This window comes from Carlito syrichta, unplaced genomic scaffold (assembly GCF_000164805.1).
Source record: "Carlito syrichta isolate Samal-C Ts95f unplaced genomic scaffold, Tarsius_syrichta-2.0.1 Scaffold311616, whole genome shotgun sequence".
Lineage (NCBI taxonomy): Eukaryota > Metazoa > Chordata > Mammalia > Primates > Tarsiidae > Carlito > Carlito syrichta.
Genome location: NW_007255712.1, coordinates 1915819 through 1938403, shown reverse-complemented (window position 1 = coordinate 1938403; position 22585 = coordinate 1915819). Strand labels below are relative to the sequence as shown.

At 36.0% G+C, this 22585-nt stretch overlaps 1 protein-coding gene across 2 annotated transcripts in view; it reads left to right on the top strand.

The window, feature by feature from the left end:
• ZPLD1 (zona pellucida like domain containing 1) overlaps positions 1-21956 on the top strand; it is a 58685-nt gene extending 36729 nt beyond the window's left edge. For both annotated transcript variants that reach the window (XM_008068869.1, XM_021717969.1), the window contains exons 4-11: positions 2994-3175; positions 4559-4631; positions 8696-8793; positions 10156-10236; positions 13638-13809; positions 15067-15175; positions 21272-21301; positions 21727-21956. In XM_008068869.1, the coding sequence (XP_008067060.1) occupies positions 2994-3175; positions 4559-4631; positions 8696-8793; positions 10156-10236; positions 13638-13809; positions 15067-15175; positions 21272-21301; positions 21727-21902 (921 nt within the window). In that variant the 3' untranslated portion in view covers positions 21903-21956. The remainder of the gene's footprint in view (positions 1-2993; positions 3176-4558; positions 4632-8695; positions 8794-10155; positions 10237-13637; positions 13810-15066; positions 15176-21271; positions 21302-21726) is intronic.
• Positions 21957-22585: the final 629 nt, after the last annotated feature.

Below are 22585 nucleotides of genomic sequence, written 5' to 3'. Positions count from 1 at the left end.
GCTGGGTAGTCAAGGGGTCTGAGGTCAGCTGTACCCCTGTATGCAACATTCTTTTGTGTGAATGACATTGATGGATATGTCTTTACAACTTATCATTAGCCTCATTTCTCATGCTTTTGATGGAAGTTTCTGCGCATTCAAAAATGTTTGTTCCAGTGAGTCTGGCGGTGAACACCTTGGCCTGTTGACTTAGTGATCTCATTCAAAAGGCAAGTTGAAAGATAGAGTGGGAAGCCTGGAGTCTTCTCTCATATTTAGCATTGAATGCTCAACACCAGAGCTTTGTAAAAGAGGGCTGTGGGTATTTCTGGTGTGAATTTTTTCATCATGTGGGATTGTCCTTTGCATTTCAAAATGTTTACCATATCCAGTCTTACCCAAGAAATCCCAGCAGCACACTAATTAAAGCATCACTTCAAACGATTCCAACCTGAATGAGAACTGCTAGTCTGTAGCATTCTTTTGTTTATTATGGTACTGAATACCAGAAAATAGAATTGAATAAGGAATATACTCTCCAGTGAATTAAAATTAATTGATGTGAATATGTTGTGATTTAAAGGGGGTGGATATTGGTTACACTGAAATTCACTTAGTACTATTTTTCATTTTGGTTGTTTAAATATAATCTTACTGGTAAATCCTACCAAAGATACAATAAAGAAATACAATAAATATGACCACTTAGTCCAGTGAAGGAGAAATTGGCTTTTACTCTTCGCAAGTTATTGTTTTGTATTAAGCAGAACGGATTGATCATTCTAAGGTCAAGATTTCAGACACTTGGTGGGAGATGAAAGGCAGAGGAGAGTGATTTCTTTGAATCTTTTTCATCTTTTCCCAGAAGGCAGTTAGAATATTGTGCCCATGACCATTTCCAAGCCTGAAGCTTGGGTATTGTTGACTCTTTTTATTAAAAACGTTTATTCAACTCTGAGTTGTGTGCAAAGAGGTTATGAAGCGGGCCTGAGGGAGAGCCACTCAGGTTGATTATTCCAAGTCCCTGTTCTGTGTGGAGGGAGGAGCCTGTGTAGAGATCAGCAGCATTTCTTATCTCCCACAGAGGAGGCCTTTATTTCCCCATCTTCTCTGAATGTAAGTCACCCGGCCCTGCAGCCTAGAAAAACAAGTCAAGAGAAAAGCTAGGAAAAGTGTCGTGTGTGTGTGTGTGTGTGTGTGTGTATGCGTATATGTGTGTACTTTTTACTGTTTTAAAGAGCTTAATAACTCAGGTACAAATATTGCTGTGTGTGTGCATGTGCGCGCGCGCGTGCGTGTGTGTGTGTGTGTGTGTGTGTGTGTGTGTGTGTGTGTGTATTTTCTTCACAGACAGACTATGTCTGTTTAGCCACTGATTCAGTCAAGCAGTGGGGGGAGAGGAAGACTTCTTTATTTATTTTCTTTCTTTCTTTTTTTTTTTGCCTCAGGTATCACCAGGTTTGGCATCTGCTCTAAGGGCATTTCTACATGGGAAAAATTAAGTAGACTTATTAAGTCACGGATTGGAATAAAAATGTTTTCATACAGAAAGATTCTTGCCCCATTCATGAATTAGTTAGATAATTGCTTCAGCTTTGTCCATGTGCTGTGAGGTTCATGCATAAAGTTTATTCTATAATTAAAAATTATTACAAGTATAGTGATATCTGCTAAAATATTTATTGAGTGCCATATAATATTTGACATGGTAGGAAGAAGCTGTGTCCCTCTCTGGCCTCATGGAGGTCAAACACATTATTGATTATTCCCAAAATGGTGGTTCTTCAATTTTAGTAGGAGTGGAGGATCCAGTGAAAACTAAGCTGACCTAAGAAAATGCACACAGAGACACGATTTTGCATAGCTTCTAGAAGTTCATGATCTCCCTGAACTCATCTATGAACTATTGCCCTAGAAGTGGAAGTGTCTCTTTTTGAGTCAGAGAGGAACACCCTGAGAAGATCCATCCTCAGAAAATGTATGACCTCCATTCATTTGTTCAAAAATTATTTCTGAGGCCCAAGATGTTGGTCACTGTGCTATGCTGAAGTTGCAAAGGTGAACGAGATGGTCCCTGCCCACAAAGAGCCCTGGTGATGGCTGAGGGGACTGCCCAGCAAGCAAGCAGCTCGTGCTGTGCCTACTGCTGTGATAGAGATAAAAATGATGCATGTGAGGGAGTCAGGGAAGTTTCCCAGGGGATGAGATCCTGGTGATTAGTAGGATATAGCGTGGAGAAGTGGAAAGAGCTGTGACTGAAGAGGTATACAGAAAGGCCAGAGCAGGAAGGGCCTTGGAGTAGCAGTGTTATTATCTAAAATGGGGGCCTGAGATATGAAGCTGACAGGGAAACAGAATCAGATGAACAGGGGTCTTTTAAGTCATACCCAATAATTTGTACTTTTTCCATGAGTGTTTGTTGCAGCCCTTTGAACCTACAATCTCTCTCTTTGTTATTTATTTATTTATTTATTTATTTATTTATTTATTTATTTATTTTGAGTTGGAGTCTCACTCTGTCACCCAGACTGGAGTGCAGTGGCCGCTCCCGGCCACCGCAGCCTCGACCTGCTGGGCTCTGGCGATCCTTCGGCCTCAGCCTTCCAAGTAGCTGGAATTACAGGCATGCGCTACCACGCGCAGCTGATTTTTTGATTTATTGTAGAGAGGAGGTCTCGCTGCCCAGGCGGGTCTCGAACCCGCAGGCTCAGGCAATCCACTCACCTCAGCCTCCCAAAGGCGCGGGATTACAGGCTGAGCCACCGAGCCCGGCTCTCTTTTTTATTTATAAAGAAAGAATGAGTGAAGTGTCTTTGGTAAATAGGAAGTTCCATTTAGTTAAAAAACATAGTCACTTATAAATAGCATTCTGTGTGTATGATTTCAAAACTGTCACATGGTACAGTTGAACTGGACCCTAGAAATGATCTTGTCTGATGTTTTGTTTTGCATGTGAAGTGCCTGGATTTATATAGAGCCATTTAATCATTAAAGTTGATCTACCATTCTAACAGGTATCCACAATTCCTGGAGTCAGTGCTTATGGAAATGCAACTTCGGTACAAATAGGAAATATATCAGGATATATTGATACTCCAGACCCACCAACTATCATCAGCTATTTACCTGGGCTTCTTTACAAATTTAGTTGTAGTTATCCACTGGAATACCTGGTTAATAATACCCAGCTTGCTTCGTAAGTTCACATTTGATTCTTGATTTCTCATATTGCCTTTATGTTTCAGTCATTTCATATCCTTGAGGGACTTAGAAAGACAGCATGATTTGTTGAGGTTAGCCAGACTCAAACAATGTAACAAGAAGCATATTAAGTCTAATATATCTTTACCTCAATCTACCAGTCATCTATATCTAATTGTTATGACTCATAACAATGAGATCCATAACAATTTTTTTTTTTCAAATTAAAACTGGCTCTAACCATCAGGTGTCTTCCTTGAGTTCTTTTCACTCCTTTGGTCCAAGAGCCCTGGGTGCTTAAGCACTCCCAAAGGTCCTGTGGTGTTCTGGTGTGTATGGCATTCGATGACTACGCTGCTGGATTTTTTTTGGGCTTTTCTCTCTGCCATGTGCTCTCACTGTTGGACTCTGCTGCCCAGATTCTGGGGTCTTCATGTCCTGCTGAGGTGTCACCAGCATGGGTGCTGATAATTCCCCAGGAAGTAGAGCATGACCAATAGTCAAGGAGTTCCAAACATGGACTGAGCATAGAGGCTTTTGTTTATAGTCACATATTTATTCATTATTCCCAAAGCACATACCAAGCAAGGGCTTTATCCACATTGCAATATAATCACCTGGATTTGTCAAATATTGTGACAACATGGGATGATGAAGTGAAAACTTCTTTCTCCAATTTTAGGGTTTCCTATTACTAAGTCCTAATTATTGCTGAATTTTAGTTATGAGGAAACATAGAAGCCACATTCTGCTCCAGTGAAAAAATATTCATAACTGGTTTTAATAGTACAGTAATGATAAACCCCTTGGTCAGAAGCAGGATGGAAAATGAGAAAATAAGGCCTTGAGTCAAAAGGAATAGAGGGAAACAGGAATACAGGTATAGAGGGAAGCACCTCTCATCTGCCCTGTCCCCCACTTACACTAATGTATTCCTGAGCTTTAGTACCAATGGGAATTCATTCCTTATTGAATTTATCACACACCTACTGTTTACCATGCAATGTTCTAGCAGTGAACAAAGTGAAACAAATTCCCCTATCCCATAAAACTTTGAATGTAACTGATGAAGGTATATTTGCATCAGATTTAAGTCTTTGTGAAACAAAGATTTTCTGCAAAATATCTCCCATATGTAATGCAAAAAAAGAGAGATGTCTTTAAAAATAAAAAGATCACAAATAAAAGTTTGCCTGTATTTGGTGCCTCTTTTTAAAATAATTTATCTGTTCAGAAATTTAAACAGTGTACCTAATCTAAGCATAGGCAAAAGTATGTCAGGGTTTTTCAAGAGTTTCAGTGCTTTAAATTTAACATTCAGGTATCTCTTTTAATTTAAAGTCTCATCAGCGCTTTCCTTTCTCTAAATCTGTTTTAGGTCTTCAGCTGCTATTTCTGTGAGAGAGAACAATGGTACATTTGTCAGCACTTTGAACCTGCTCCTTTATAACGTAAGTTGATGGGTGAAGGATGCTATTTTCTCTTTCACTGTTGTGAGGAATCATTTATGTGAATGGCTTTTGTATAAAAATCTACTGAAAGTCACATTAACCCTGTTATACTTTGGTAACATTTATCCATCTTTACTGCCATTTTCATATATTTTAGTGATACAGGTATAATAAAAACTCCATTAAATTTTCTAAAAGTTGATAAATGATTAAAATTTTATATTATAAGTGTAATTCTGTAATAGTTACTTCAAATGGCTATCTACATTTACATGTGTTTACTTGTTTATTGAGGTGTGTGTGTGTGTGTGTGTGTGTGTGTGTGTAGCCAAAGTCAGGGTCATGATTTGGGAAATAATATTTTATGTGATAAAAAGATTTTAAAAGTCCAAATGCTACTTCTCTCAGAGGCGTCCTTAGTGATGAATGTGCTAATATTTTCCATATGGATTTAGGTTGATGACAATTCTGTCACATCTGAAATAATTTGGAATGACTATATTGCATTGTCTAAACTTTTGTCATGTAAATATAGGCAGTGGCAGCAAAACGTGAAAAATACAAGGATTTCTATTTATAACTGTAACATTAATCCCCCAAATGATATTTTCATGTTGATTAAAATTTTTATTCATACATTTTAAATGCCTGATTTAAATATCAATTTTTCAATCTATCAACCAACATTTTTGTAAATTATGAATCTGATTTTTGCATTATTATTCATGTTATCATGGCACTGAGTTATAATTCATGCAACTGATTTAAAAGTCAGTGCTTTATACTTTGAATATAATGAGCTATAAATATTGTAGTAGGGCATTTTCCAAAGGCATTAAAAAAATCATGTTTATAAGTTTGTGTCTGACACCACAGAGTTCTAAACAACAAATTAAAATGTGTTAGAATCAAGATTGCCTTTCTGTCATTTCTAAACTTTCTTCTGCAAAGAGAAACTGCCAAGTTACTTGGTTCTCCAAACTCAGCAAATATGCGCCAATATTTGTTTCTGATGTGGCCAGATATTTATTATTATTGTGAACAATATTTATATTAATCTCTTTAAATTGGAAAGTTTCTGTCTGTTAATTTATATGTGCAAGCTCTCTGAGGTAAAATTGAGATGACTGTTTCAAATTTAATATTACTTGTTATAATTGAGTGAAACAGAGATGAGAATTCTTGATCTTAAAAGAGTGAAAAATATATCCACCAGGCATTTAATGATACCGTTATTTTCTGGGAAATTAAACTTTTCTTTCACTGGAAAAGCAGAAAATCAAAATTTGGAAGTGTTGATTTCAGGAAACCTCTGCTATTAAGGTCTTTCCTTTACCATTAGAGATGGTATTGTAGCCCTCTTGCTAACATGACACAATTCTTTAAAGAGTTTCTGGAATTTTAATGCTAACAAAAGCTTATAAATTGATGACAACCTTAATATTTTAATTATAAGGCAAAAAGGCAACCAATTATTTTATATTAGACTAGAAATAAGACAGGTGGTACCAAAATACTTCTAATTTTTAATCAGTTTGCGATAAAAGTATCATTAATGATTGGATTAAAACACTCAGTTGAATTTTTAAAAAATTTCTAACCATATTTTTTAGTAAAGTTCAACCATTTTTCCTCAAACTACTTAAGATTTTTTTCAAAGAAATTGACAGACATTATTTTCTAGAGCAGTTTTAGTTTTACAGAAAAATAGAAATTACAGAGCTCCCCTGCAGACGCACTCCCTCTGCATGCAATTTTGTCTATTATTTACATCTCATATTAGTGGGATACATTTGTTACAACTGATAAACCAATATTGATACATTATTAACTAAAGTCCATAGTTTACGTTATTTTGCATTTAGATTATGCTTCCTGTTGTACGTTCTGTAGGTTTTGACAAATATATAATGGCATACACTCATCATTACTGTATCATACAAAGAGTTTCACTGCCTCAAACTAAACATTTTTAAACATGTGTTATCATAGTATTTTGCCATGTTATAGGACATTAAAAATGACTTTACACTAGAAAAAATTCTGATCTACATTCATTAGTTGAATCAAAATCATATTTAGTACTTGTTTGGAACACTAACATGTAGATAGCCAAATGAGATTGTATTGTAGGATTTCAAATAAAATATTATTTTGTAATCTTTAGGAGACATGCCTTTCTATTTGACATGCAAATATTTTGTTATTTCTAACCCTTAGGAATGATGGCAAGTTATATGACTTACCTACTACTCTTATTCTCTGGTTTGTTATTTGGAGGGGAAAAGTTGTACCCAATTTGATGTAGCACAGTTGTTTATTTTTATATGTACTGGGTTCAGTAAGTGGAATCCCAGTATATATTACGTGGAAAATTACATTTAGAAAAAACAGTTACTTCTACTGACTCTGTCACTTCCATATATGCAGATTTCTAGTTGAACTGTGGCCTTATGTTTGTGTGATATAAGTACATCAGCTTTATTCACTGTGGAAATGCAAAGTGAAGATGCCTTTTTGTATATTTGAATTGTACCTAAATGTTAGTGTCTGATGAGCAGGAAGAGAAACAGCAAATATGAAATAAAGTTATGACAATTATGAGTGTTTTTAAAAGTTGGAAAAAAATTAATATAATTGATTTGGGGGACAATATAGTACTAACAAGAGTAATAGCAATATGCAAATATACATCAGAAAATTACCTCTGAAGCAATTTCAGGAGAAAAATGTGATGATTCATAATTAAACAACACCTTGGTCATATATCATTTGCAAATGACTCAGCAGTATAATATTGTAAAGAAAGTATGCATTCTTCTGGACATACTGATGCAAATATAAGATGAAAGAATTGTCTAGTCAATGACCTGTGGACTGGAGGAGTTGGAAAAGAGAGCCAGAAAGATAATTAAATAAAAATGCTACCTATCACATATGGTTAGAGGAGCTATTATCATTTGTCACAAAAATATAGAAACTAAGTGACTGAAGAGTAACAATTTTCAAGTGCATCATATAATCTCTTGTTTATTTGGGCTTTTGTAGGAATAAAATGTTCCACATACATAAAATGTCTTAAAAGAAAGCACCCAAAAGTATTACTGTTTTTTTCATAAAATTCAAAATAGGTTGCTTTCTTCCCAGCCTTCTAAACAAAGTATGGCTCATATTTTGTCTTTACTTGATGATTTTAAGTTTTCATAATGAACATTAAAAACTTTCCTTTGCTGCTAAACAGTATTACTAAGTTTAGGGAAACAATTGACCTCTATTTTATGAGTGCTTAAATTTTGAAGGCTTTTTGTTTTTCATTTTATATATTTTTAATTATTTTCCTTCATCATCATATTATACAGTATCTAATATGCTGTATTAATCTACTGTAAATTGGGGAGTGGTATAAATAAACTCTCTGGAATGGGTCTAAAATAAGGGTAAACAAGTTAACATGAAGTCCTCAGATACCCTTTATAAATAACCACCAGGAAATTTAGTGCAGGAACTCTATGGCATGCATTTTGGCAACTTGGAGAATGTGTCATTTTTGGTTTTCAGGTAAGTTTTGGTAATTTTTAATTTCCAGATAAGTGATTTTAGGTAAAAGAAAGATTATCAAAAGCACAATACCTATAACTCTAACAGTAAAGGGCGTAAGTTGAAGCAGATGTAATTTAAATAAACCAAATATCAGCTTCTAATATAATTTATGTAAATGGAGTATTCATTTAGATAGACTACATATTGACCATTGAAAATTAAACAAACTGAATATTAACCACTGACCATTGAATATAATTTACATGCACTGAACATTAGCCACCGTATATGGTAAACTGTGGAAACAAGAAGATTTATGCATGGAAATCAATTTGCTACATGGGAATGGTTTAATAACAGCTCTGCCAAGAAACCAGAGGATTAAATAAATCCTTTTTGGAGTTGGTTCTGTAGATTTATGTTGATTTACTCCTCTTTTTAAAGTAACATTGTTGTTTTAAGTGGTAAATCTGCTGTTGTTGGGGAATAGTAATTATTATTATTTTTGTTTGTTTCATCCTTAGGATTCCACCTACAATCAGCAGTTAATTATCCCCAGTACAGGATTACCTTTGAAAACCAAAGTATTTGCAGCTGTACAAGCTACTAATCTGGATGGCAGGTATTTTTGAACTCTTCCTTCTTATTGGTTAAAACACTGGCTGCCTAGGGCCTCATGAGTCATAAAGCTAGCTTATCCATTTTAAAATTCAATTTGAATAATGCTGTCATTGCCACACCATTTACGCATGCTAATAACAAGAAATAACAAATTGCAAAGTTTAAGAGGTGACACTCATTTTCTGTCATTAATTGGAAAATAACAAGTCTTCCCATAAAGAAGCTTAGTACCTAGAAGGGGGCATGAGATCTTCTGGGATGTGGAATGTTCTATTTCTTCATCTGATGATTAGCCAGATGTTGTCATTTTGTGAACACTTTTGATTTGTGTACTTTTCATATGTATTGTTGCTATTCAATGCAAATTTATTAAAGAACAAAAGAACTCTTCCTATAAGAGTCTAGGCTAAATGATGTAAAATGATCCCCTAAACCCCAAAAAAAGTTTCATATGATACTTAGAAAATTTATAATGATCAAAACTGTAAAGGAGCTCAAAAGCTGAGGATCTAATCCTGCTCTATTAAAAAAATTACAATGTGTAAATGGTTTATTTGGGATTTCTCATGTATTATTATTTTAACTTTGCATCCTGAAGATGTTGGAGTCCTGTAGAAATTTGATTCTTCTGACCTTCTATCTTTTTATCTTGTTGATATTTCCATTCTTGGATATATGTGACTTTTTCAAATTGTCTTACTAAATGAGAGCTTCTTCTCTCCACACTATTTTATTGGCATACATGTTCCTTGGATTAGTATTTTCTTATAACACTAGAGTTGGGATGAAGTCATGTATAAAGCTGGGCACTCTCTGACTTGGAGGAGGAAGGTTGTGTCTGTGGCTCATGGCTCTATTCTCCCCAACACAGTATCTAATGTGGACTCCCACTCCCAGCCCCAGTGATTCTGGTGTAAAATTTTTGCATCAAACTATATTGATATTATAATATTCTCTCTTTTCTGTTAGAGAAGTAACTTCCAGAAACAAAAGGCTGTTGTTCAGAGTGAACATATAAGCATCTGTGTATCCATGTAGCTCACTTTGTTTTAGTTCTCAGATGGCGACTATTCAGATGTCTTGTACACTGTGTGTGTGTGTATGTGTGTGTGTGTGTGTGTGTGTGTGTGTGTGTGATTAACATTAACTCTACTCCATGTGAGGAAGAACAGTTTGGTATAGGTTTTTAACCACTTTGAATTTAGGAGAAAGTTTTAATAAATAAGAAGCCTCTGCAAATAATAAGTAATAAAAACTAGATTCCGTGGGATAAGAAGTTTGTCAGTATTTACTTCCTTTCAATTAGCAACTAACACACAAAAAGAGATTCTGACTCTAGATTATGTTTGCTTGCATTCTATAGATGGAATGTCTTAATGGATTATTGCTACACAACTCCATCAGGAAACCCAAATGATGACATTCGATATGATCTCTTCCTTAGGTAAGACTTAGGAGTCTAAGTCTTTTATTGATACCAAAGACCCAGCTGTAGATAACTGAAATGAAATATTTAAGTCAGGTAAAATATAAAGCATTGTTATGGCTTTGAGTTTCAAGTTTTACATTTTATTCTTTTAGTTTTTGTAGAACTGAAAATATAAAAGTTGAGAACAGTTTTCAACACAAAATGCTGATAAGGCTATTGTTGAATGAGAGTTATAAGTAAGTTAGGTCAACCAAAGATGTTTCATTCATGTTTAGAAGATATGGGAATATTTCACTGTCTTAGGAAAAGCATGGTTAGGATATTATTCACAATAGGACAAAGGCAATGGGAGGTTACTATTTATCTGCAGCGAGACTGTCTCAGTGTATGTCAAAAGGAAAGTAAAATTAAAGTAATGGTCTGGATAATTTAGAACCCAAAATACTCTTGTTCATTTATCAGTATTTAATATGAAACTATAATATAGCTTACCACTCCTTTTTTTATTAGAGCCAATAACTTCAACTTCATTCCCCAGTAGACAGTGATAGAGTGAAGGTAATCTACATTTGGAGAAAGGGGACATTGATCATAAAACCATTCAATCATCCCAGTTCCTTTTCAGCATTTTTATCTGACAGCAGAACAGAGAGTCAAGCACTGTCTTCTAATCATGCTTATAAAATGCACTTGGCTCAGATCGCTGCAGCTTATTGACACTTGATGGGAGTAATATAATGGGAAACCCACAGAATCTGCTTTATTGACTAATCAAGGTTAAGATGATATTCAGAGATGATGGTCAAATGAACCCTCTTATATATTTTTTTGCTGGAAGTGTTAATTTTGGCAACATTTTTTGGAAAAAAATATCAGCATGTATCAAAAGCCTTAAAAATTTTCCTATTCTTCGATTCTAGTTTTATAAATTGGAAAGTATATTTTAAAATAGTGATGATATTTTGGTCTATCAGTAATATTTAACAATAGTAAAACATGGGAACAAACCATATATTCAGCAATAAGGAAATGGCTAGGTGAATTATGGAGGGCCAGAAAGTTGAGAGTTCACACAGGCTTGACAATCATATAAATCATATACAATTATTTATTAAATAGAAATAAATGGTTTGCTCTATTTTACCTTCTCCCTTTTTGTCTTCTTGGTATTGCTAACCTTGAAAACATGTGATTCTTTAAAATTTATATGTATTAAAATATGGAGGGAAAGGATTAGCATATAAAATTGTATATATATATAATGATCCTCATATATGTGATAAAAAAAGACTATAAGGAAAACACCCAAAGGTTCATGATAGGTATTTATGCATGGCAGGATTATGAATCATTTTGTTTTGACATTTCTCTTATTTCCCCAAATTTCTGTAATTATCACATATTGATAATCTAAAATATGATCATCTGACTTGTACTATAAATACGGTGGCAACTTACTTTTAAACTTTTTAGGTTTTCTTATTAAAAACTATAGAGAGTAAAACTGATAATTAAAAAAAAAATCTCCAAGTATCATTTTTAGTGAATCCAGGAGGAAAAGAAAATCTAGAAACTCTAAAATAGGCAGTAGTGTTGATAAAAACAGTTAAGATTGGGACAAAATGGTGCAGGAAGCAGTGTAGGGGAAGTAGTAGGGAAATCGGGAAGAAAAGTGGTTGCAGAGGGGTTCCCAGGATGTCGGATCCCAGAAGCAGCTGGAAAATGCATACCTGGAAGGAGAGGGTGCCACTCTGGTGGGAGCTGTCTGAGGCATGACTGAGATCCAGCTGCCACCAGGACTGGGGAGCTTGGAGAATGAAAGAGCAGAGCCCAGAGCCTCAGGAGTGGTGAATCTCATGAAGCACTAGCAAAAGCATAGCTTCTACAAGTGAAGAAATGGCCTGAGAAGGCAGAGACCTGCCTTTGGTGGCAACGCTGGTGAATAAACCTGAGGAACCCAGGACTGATGGTAGAAATCTTGTGAGTATCGTTAAGTTCAGCGAGGCAGAGAAAACTCAGATACACAGTTGTGCTATATTCACAACTGCTTGTCATTGTGAAATGGAGGAGGGAAAACTGTTTGTCATTGTGAAATAGAGGAGGGAGAGTGCTTGAGTTGAGGAAACTCTTGAGAAAGGTCATTCCCATCCCACATTGCCTTAGGAGTCCCAGAAAATAATAGGTCTAGGGAAATCCAACTTTTAAAAATATGAATGGTAGACAAATGTAAACATTTCTTGCAGTGTTCCAGTATCCTACCAGAAGAAGGTCAAAAATGGCAGAAAAGAAATTTGAAAGGTGAGTTAAACTCACCTTTCAAACATGTTGCCATGGAACAGATGAGATTTATAGTTAAACATTTGGACCAAAAACAATCATAGTTATGAAGATAGAATAATAAGAACTCAGGTAGGCAGTAAAAGGTAAAGCTATGAGAATGGGAAAAGGGATCTACAAGAAATAAAAATAAAAAATAAATGTATCACAGGCAGGTATACATAATTAGAAGGCATTCAAGAAAGTACAGACAGCAGAAACAGTAAGAGACATGGAGGATAAATACAAAAATACAAATAAAAAGAAAAAATAGTGTTCCTGAGCTACTCCCAGCACAGACCCATTCCATCTTCTCTTTTCTTTGGAGTGTACTACCTCTATCCTTTCGCTAAATAAGCTATTCACTGCTTTAAAAAAATAAAAATAAAAAATATATATAAAGGCAAAAACAAAAAGGATAAAGTAGGCAAGACAAAAACAAAAGGCAGGCAAAGGAAACGTAATATGTATATAACATACATAATTATAATCCCCTCAAGGAAGCCAAATAACAGAACAAATGTCTAAAAACAGAACACTTTTCTAAATAAAAAAAAAAACTTTTATCAACATAATGAAAAGATCCCCTGTACAAAATTGAAGCTTTCATAAGATGGAACACGGGGAACATATAAACAGACAGTCAGAAATACAATAAACACTGGAGACATTTCCCCTCCAAAAAAAAGCTGAATTTTGTTTTGAATGCAAAACAATTTGCAACTTATACAACAAGCCAGTGGTCATTCTTCCTAATACAAATAAACAAACAAAAACTTGCAAGAGTCAGAAGAAAAAGGCCAACAACACTCTTGAATTTGGGCAAAAGCCCCCCCTCACTTGAATTTTTGAACCATATGAATCCCCCTAAAATGTGACAGTAGTATTATAATCAGAGACTGATCTGTTTAAATTTTATGATCCAAGTTATTCTTGTCATATCTATTGAATTCTATTCGTTTTTATTAAATGTTTGGAATGTGGTATGGTTTTGTTAGCTCTTAATGTAATGGGGTATCCTTAATACTGTAGAAATTAATTTCAAATCCCAGCTTGAAACTTCCCAGTGATGTCCTGTTTTCACAATCCTTAAAATATAGCTGTGACAAAGATCCTCAGACCACTGTGATTGAAAATGGCAGAAGCCAGCGCGGCCGATTTTCGTTTGAAGTGTTCCGATTTGTGAAACACAAGAATCAAAAAATGTCTACAGTCTTCCTGCACTGTGTTACCAAGCTCTGCAGAGCTGATGACTGCCCCTTCCTCATGCCAGTATGTTTTTAAGCAACTTTATTCTAAATTGTTGAATTGATCTAAACTGAAGGGTAATCAAATGTCAAGAACTAATTTCTATATAGAAAGTGGATATGCATTAGGTCAAACAGTTTGGAGTAGATTTATTCTTTCATCCAATAAAGGTCTATTGAATGAATACTTTGTGCCAAGCATTCTAGTGGGGATAGGGATGAAATATGCATGAATTATGAATTCAATTAGCTAATCCTTTAGGATCATGAGATAGTCACAAAAGAAACCAAGACAAAAGTCTTATGGTGCAAAGGCAGCATATATGGATTGTAATAAGAGAAAGTCTTCACCATTTTGAGAGAGATGGAGCAGGAGAGGGTAGGAGGATTGGTGGAGGACATGAGTCCAAGCTGTGACTCTGAAGATGGATGAGCCCCACAGGGGCAAAATTAGGTGTGTGAGAGACATTTCATACCAAAGGATGGTCAATGTCACATATACATAAACCAGTGTGATCAGGGAATTTCCAGTCCTTCAGTAAGGTTGTACAGCAGAGAATGATGGGGAAACCTGGGGAGGAGGTTGGGCTTGTTCTAGAAAGGTAGACTATGGCCAAACGGTCTGGGAAGCCCTTGGATTAAAAGTTAAAAGTTATGAAAGGAATGGATTTGAATTGCATCCAGCCATTTAATATAGATCCATTTAGGAGTGAATAAAAAATATTTATGTATATATTCTGATAGGTCCATCAGGGTCGTCACATAAATATTAACCTGAGAAAAAAAATCAGACAGCTTTTTATATTTAAAATAGCTTTAATATGTTTCTATTTATGCTCAATTCATGTATAAGTGGTGAATTATTTCTTCACAATCATTGATTTCTTTGGTCTAACCAGCTATATCAGATGTGGGTAAATGGAGAGTCCATGTTATCCTGGTTCTGTGCTGACCAACATTTCTGGGAAGGATTTATTAAAGACTTGAGAGCAATAAAAGTAGGAAAGTTTGATAAACACAGCTCTTTTTCAGAAGAACCATTGAGCTGTGTAAATTAATGAGGCAGTGCACAATTACAGTGGGAGGAAATAAGAACCGGGGTCCAAGCCAGTGTAAGAAACATGGTAGCAGTTATATGCAAAGTAATTAAATAAATGCACAGAAGGAAATGAATAAAATTAAACATGTGGTATCTCTTCCAAAAGAATCTGCTTTCCAAATGGCCATAAAGAAACAATTTTGTGCTGGTGTGGAATTTCATTTGTTTTCATTAACACCTCAGAGTTGCAGCCACAGAGAAAGGAGAGATGCAGGAAGCAGGACAACTTGGATCCCCCAGAGCACTTCTGGAAGCGCGGTCCTCTCTGCTGGTCCCATCATTACTCGGAGTGGTAAGTGTGTTCCTCCCTCTGTATGTAGCGATAGACGCTTCCAAAATGCCTCATTACTTGGCTTCTAGCGAGAACTCAGAGTGGCTCCTAACCAGCACTAATTAACTGTAAGACAAGATAAACCGCTAAGCAACTTTAATTTCACAGTAGTTTTCCTGCTTACTCAACTTTCACACAAAGGACAATACTGTCTTTACATTTCCCTTACACACACACACACACACACACACACACACACACACACACACACACACACACACAGCGTGTTGGACGTACTGAATGTGTTTTAGTCCTCCTGTGGATCCTCTTACCCTGCCCACCCTCTGCCCACAATGACTGACCTTAGTGGACTGTGTCTACTGGCTTCCTTGCTATCTGGTATCTGATAGGGCCTGGCCAATAGACGTTGTCAGTAGATGGGAGGGCACAAAAAGGAAGTCCATACTCCTCCTCCTAGGCAACTCTCTCCCTAAAACTACTCTGGAAACCCTCTCCTTAACCTGTAGCCCAGGTAACTTGACTTTCCCTTGTGACTTTTCAGCACCTTTCTAAATAGTCCTATTAAACACTCATTAGATTGCCAAGTTTGAGAACCATTTGTTTCCTTCCAGTATCCTATATATTACATATCCCCTTCTAGTGTGCTCATTCACGCTCATGATTTTATATGATCTAATGGACACAATTCACTATACATGGATATTCTCACATATACAAATATTTGTGCATACATATACACCCCCACACACATCCATGCACACTCTATAAAGAGATATAGATTTAAGTCAGCAGGAACCCAGAGACATCCAGAGTCAGGTGGATAAAACAGATGTGCAGTGTAAACAACCTTGAAACTGAAATCAGAAAAAGAGGTTCTGGGTCTAGCTATATTTCTAACAAGCTATGTGATTTGGGATTTTACTTCATTTCTCTGGGCAAACGTGTCTTCATTTTTAAAATGAAAGCTTTAAAAAGTAGCCTTGGGCTGGACACAGTGGGCTCGCACCAGTAATCCCAGCAATTTGGGAGGCAGAGGTGAGAGGATTGCCTGAGCCCAGGAGTTCAAGACCAGCCTGGGCAACTTGGTAAGACCTCGTCTCTGCCATAAACAAACAAACAAACAAACAAACAAACAAACAAACAAACAAACAAACTGGGCATGGTGGCATATACCTGTAGTCCCAGCTACTCGGAAGGCTGAGGCAGAAAGATCACCTGAGCCCAGCAGGTCCAGGCTATGGCAGCTGTGAGTGTGCCACTGCACTCTAACCTGGTTAACAGAGTGAGAATCCAACACAAACACACACACACACACACACACACACACACACACACACATACACATACGTAGCCTTTAAGTTTCTCTCTAACTCTATAGTTTCACATTTGTCTCGAAATAAGAGAATACTTCTTATTTGGATTATAGGCTAATAATGTTTTCTCCATTTTATATTAGCCTTAAGGCCGTTACTATGTTTCAATTAGATTTTGTGTACCTTTTCTCCCAAGTTGCTCATCCCATAGTGCAAAGAAAGTTTGTCTGAAATAAATAATTAAGCAAAAAGTGAATTTGCTTTGAAAAATTCAGACAATTGCTTTAATTACTCACCTTCCTGTGTTTCTGTAGACATAACATTATTTAGAACAAACTAATAGGCATTGTAAATAATGCAGCAATGTATTCAATATGAAATTTCAAACTTAGTCTGGACTCCCTGAGGATTTTTGATATGTGCTATGAATGGTTTGTGAAAGGCCCACTTCTTATCTCTAGCTGTTAGAAACAGCTCATATAATTGTGTTGAATGGAAACTCATTTCTTGTTTTGCCAATAACTAGGAATGCTTCTGAGTAGGCACAATAAAAAATATGTTTATTTCTATGGAACTCATCTAGGGTCAGTTTGATATAAGAACCTTGAAAGTGACACTTCTCCTCTTCACCTTGGGTAGATGACTTTTCCTCCTTCGTAACCCTATTGCTTCTTGCCTAGACCAAACTAAATATTACAAATTTTAAATAATTTGTTAGTGTGAGATAATTTTTAACAAGACCATACATAAAACTTTCTAAGACTCCCAAATTTTGGTGCCGATTACCAAATAGAAATCTCTAATTCTAACAGCTGATTAGCTGACTGGGTGTGGAGGTTTCACCCATCCCATGTCCAGTTGCTCAAAATATCTGCTTAAAACCTCAAAGAGCTAGCGCAATGACCCAATGTCATGCCTGAATTTCTTCTTTCCAGTTTTCAGCTATTTACACCTCAAGAATGTTGCTTATCCCTCAACATGCTAGATTGTCTCTGTGTCACCTCAGGTTTTTTCATTGATAACCGCCCTCCCCAAATTATGCTCAAACCTGGATACCCTTGAATCCTCTCTCATTCTTTCTAAGTTTATTTTTTTAAAATAATGTTTATAAACAATACTTTGACGGTCTTTATTTTTTGGTGGTCATGGTAACCTCCTTGCTTAGAGGATCATATGTGACAGTGTTTACATTGTATACTATAATCTCCATGCAAAAAACAAAACAAAACAAAAAACCCAACACATTTTTCTAGAGTTTCACATGAACACAGACTCAGAACTCAAGCCATATCCATCCATAGGCAAATCCTATGCAAACTTAATATTCAGCTTAATGATTACAGCTACCCTCTTTCCTTTGTTTCACTTTATTTTTACCTTAGGTCAGCTAGAATTTATCTCTCCAGGTCCCGTGGCCGATTTTATATAGACAAGTCCAATTTCAGGCTTGACTTCCTTTCTTCAAAACACTCTGATACATGAAAGTTTTGCTCTGTTTGCTCATTGAACCACTCCTTTTCCCTGGACATCTAGCTTAGGTCAAATTTAATAAGTTGTTAAACCTCAGAACTCTTGGTTTTTCTTTATTTCAATGAAATCAAATTCAATCTGGAAATTTTAATATGACTGTTAATATTTTTGTTAGTTGAGTTAGGAAAATCTTCACAACCTCAAAATGCAAAATCCTCAAAATTCCTGAAGTGTTCTTATTTAAAACTTTCAAACACTAAAACTTCTTAGACGGGGAAATGCTTATCATAGGGTACAATTTTAAATTTGAAAAGTACAAACACTGGAAAACAATAATACCTAATTATTTTGTTTACATAAATTCCTGTGGAGAAACCCAAGCCATATTCTTGTTCAACCAGTATTACAGAGTTTTATGTGTAGTTAATAATTCATGTGAGCATACTTAGCCCCTATGGTACTGGAATGCTGATGGGAACTGGGAATACACTAGAGAACAGACTACAGCCTTTGCCCTCAGGAATCTTAGAGTTCAGAGGTAGAGATAGTCTGTTAACAAACATGACATAATGGAAATTAAAAAGTTTGGAGGTCATTAACTTGAAATATATGATCCATTTTATTACAGAGGTAATTAAAGATTTTTTGAAAAAATTGTTTGCTGGTATTAAGAAAGAAAAGATTCATTCTGCATATAACTTGTCCTGATAACCATTCCCCTCCATTTATTTCAATTACTTATATGAGAAAAACAGAGAACAACACTCTACCATTTCTGGCTTTCAAATGTCTGTGACACTGTTGCTATCACCTTTCTCCTGTAGGTATTCAGATGTGTATGTGTGTGTGTGTGTGTGTGTACATACATATATATTTGAAGAGCCCACTAAATTTAATATTCAATCTATTCTTCTAATTTCAGAAGCCTATATGTATTTCTTTTAGCATATGTATACATGTCAAGACCAAGTAGATTCATGGAAAAACAGAAATTTGTGACATTAAAAAGACCCTGAAAAACATCTACCTCCCTTTCTGGGCTAGCTTTTTTTTAAAAAAAAAATTGTAATAAAACAAAAATGGAATGGTACCAGAAACAGCAACCAGATAAATCAATTCTCTGTACCTTTATCCATTGCCAAACATAATTCTAAATAGGATTCAAATTACATGTTTTAATTTCCGTCATCAACCAAAGGTAGGATGCTTTTATTTTTTCAGAGTCCTGGTACCTGGAGCTCAGGGTTCAGGCTCATTTGGCAATGCATTGTTCTGTTCCCACACAGGGAGATTTTATCCAAAAAGTCCTTGTGGGGGACATCTGGGGTATTGTTCCTACAGAAGTGTCGGTAGGGTTGGGGAGTGGAAGAAATATGCTGACTTCTGTTAACACCAGGAGTTGGAAAATATGGAGGACATCCAGTCAGAGCACTTTTGTCTCATTTGAGACACTTGGGGAAAAGGAATGTTCTGTTCTTTCATAGAAAAAAAAAAAAAGAAAGAAAAGAATAGCTGGACTTGGTGGCTCAGCCTGTAATCCCGTGCCTTGGGAAGCTGAGGTGAGTGGATTGCTTGAGCCCGCGGGTTCGAGACCCGCCTGGGCAACTTGGTGAGACCTCATCTCTACAATAAATCAAAAATCAGCCGAGCATGGTAGCACGTGCCTGTAGTTCCAGCTACTTGGAAGGCTGAGGCAGAAGGATCGCAGAAGCCCAGCGGGTCGAGGCTGCGGTGGCCGGGAGCGGCCACTGCACTCCAGTCTGGGCGACAGAGTGAGACTCCAACTCAAAAAAAAGGAAGAAAGAAAAGAATAACTTTTAAAAAGGAAATTTTGGACATCATATCTTTTCTTCCCTTGTTCCAGTGAGTAGCTTGTCTTGGGGAAAAAGCATATAGATCTTCTGGATCAATTGATCACAGTCCATTTTTCCCATCTATTTCCATGAGAAGGAAGGGTCTATATAAAGTCGTGTTGGTTAGAGTTTAGGATTTTCCTGAGCATTCTATAATGAATATGTGTGTTATTTTTTTCTTTTTGTCCTATTGCAATGCACTGCACAATTTTCTAAAGAAGCCTATGAGTGAATGCTTTATTAATTTTGGGCACTGTTCTTCAGGATCAGACAGCAGAACCATCATTTCTGCTGAGACTCATGTGCCTGAAAATAAATGGCAGCAGATATTTTATGAATATCTGACCAGGTTCTCCCATTACTTGTTTCAAATACTAATCCTGGAGTTTAATAGTTTGAGATGGTCATCTTCCTAACCAAAAAGGTATTATTCTAGAAAAAGGGCTCTGAAACTGAGCTTTGATTTAAGCATATGTTTATTTTGTCATAAAAGCTGTGACAGATGGAAGTTGCTTTATCTGTAAAATGGGGGGTGGCAATAATATCTAAGCCATATGGCTATCTGGGGGATAAAACGTGATAATACATGAAGCAACACTTTAGAAACTATATGGAATTACACACATTAATTGTAATAATATTTATACTTCAGAAATAAACAGTCAACTGCACACATTTTTATGGTTCAAGTAACAAATACACACATATTAAAACACAAATGTGAACTTATTTCAAATATTAAGTATGAGCTAGTTGCAGAAGCTCAAGGGTTAATAGTAACATGATGACAAATTGGATCACAAAAATTTGGAAATCAAATGAATATGTTCATTGTATCTATTATTATGTTTGTCAGAAAAAAGTGAAAAATCAACAGTTTCAATCTGTTACTTAACAGATGCAAATAAAACCACAATTCAAGCTCAGGAATCACATCTGCCTTTCATTTAGTTATTAAGTGTAAATTTATCTTCTTGGAACTTAAAATGATATGTTTGCAGATTATGTTGGGCAAATTGGCAATACTTAAAATCGAGTGGCACTAAATAATGAATATTTCCCTATAACAGAATAACAAATGGCAGGTTATAGGGCCATAAAAGATGTAATAGTTGTTTATTATTACTGCCCCCACTAACCTTACTGGAGAGTTGATGAAACAAAGTTGGCAGGCAAGAATACAGCCCAGTATATCGTGTGATTATATTTGTAGACCTGGGGCAGTGGCAAGATGTGGGTTTGGGGAAAGGAAAGATGATGAAATCCAGGACATGTGGAACAGGGAATGGGAAGGCAGAGGTTTAGGAGGAGTTTCATTCCTGCCTTCCCTGAGGAGACTGTGGGTGGAGGTATAGGGAGATGTGGGTAAAATCCAGGCACAAAGTAATTATTGAATCAGCCTTTTAAAAGGTGACAGTTAGGAGAGACAGTGTCACATCTCTTTTCTTTTTAACCCCCAGATGAAACTCCAACCAACAATTCACAGCTTGGTAAGTTAATTAACATAGAATGAAAATAAAAGTGCTTTTTTTTTTTTTTACATTTTTTGGCGATCAGTTACAAAACTGTAATCAGTTAAAAATCATGAGTTCAGCTTTACATGTTCGGTACATTTTAAGTCACAGTTCACTGAGAATATGTGAACTCATATGTGATCTATTGGTCAATTTTTATAGCGTTTTTGTAGTATTTTTCATTTGTTTGGTTTTGACTGCCCGTGGGATACCTGACCTCTAACCCATGTGATGCTTTGGTATTGGATTGAATTACAGTCAAACCGATTGTAGCGAAACCCAGTGTCATGCTGCTGTTCTATAAAATACTGGTGACAGATGTTTCATAGGTATAAATTGGGCTAAGATGAGATCAATGCGGTGGGAGGCCTTTACAATTGTGTGTGTTTCATTACTTGCAGGTTCTCCAAATGTGCCTCCTTTCCAGCTGAATGCCATCACCAGCGCACTGATATCAGGAATGGTCATTCTGGGAGTCACGAGCTTTTCCCTTCTCCTATGCTCACTGGCCCTGCTGCGCAGGAAGGGACCCACCAGTTTGGTGTTGAATGGCATAAGAAACCCAGTCTTTGACTGATGATAACAGGTCCCTCTTCTCGGGAGAAGGCTTCACTGACTATACTATGTGTGATTGCAGTCAGTGTTCCAACTGAGTTGAATGCCCACCGGCATTTGATATTTGTAGGTTTGATAGATTTCACAGGGTAGGTTGTCAGCATGATGATAGTGAAAGAATTCGGTAATATTACTATTGTCACTTATGTATGTGGCCAGCCCTTTTTCTATGGCACCAATGGATGTATTGACAATAAGTTTAAAAAAATATTCAGGACTTAGATCTCACGGGATCAGTGATATTTCGTTTTATTTCAATTTTCTTTTGATTGTTGGTTACAAAGATAAAAAGTAGGCATAGGAAAAAATGAAATTATTAACACTTTTCCCCCCTAAGCATTAAAACCCAATGCAATTGCATTTAGATTTACATATGTGATCCTAAAATGAAAGTTGCTTTTGGTTTTATTCCAGATAATTCCAGCTTTAAATTGGACTGGTCAATTTGAATACCTGAGATTTAACTACTCATTCTATGACTGATTTCCATGTCTGACAACATTCATGTAAAAGGAAACTGTTGGGAAACACATCTTAACCTGAAGCATCCATTTGTGTAGCAAATAGTAAAAATAGTTGTTAGCTTCCTAAGCTAATACTAAGTGGCTCTAGATGATTATTCATTTGGATAAGAATGACTGTGAT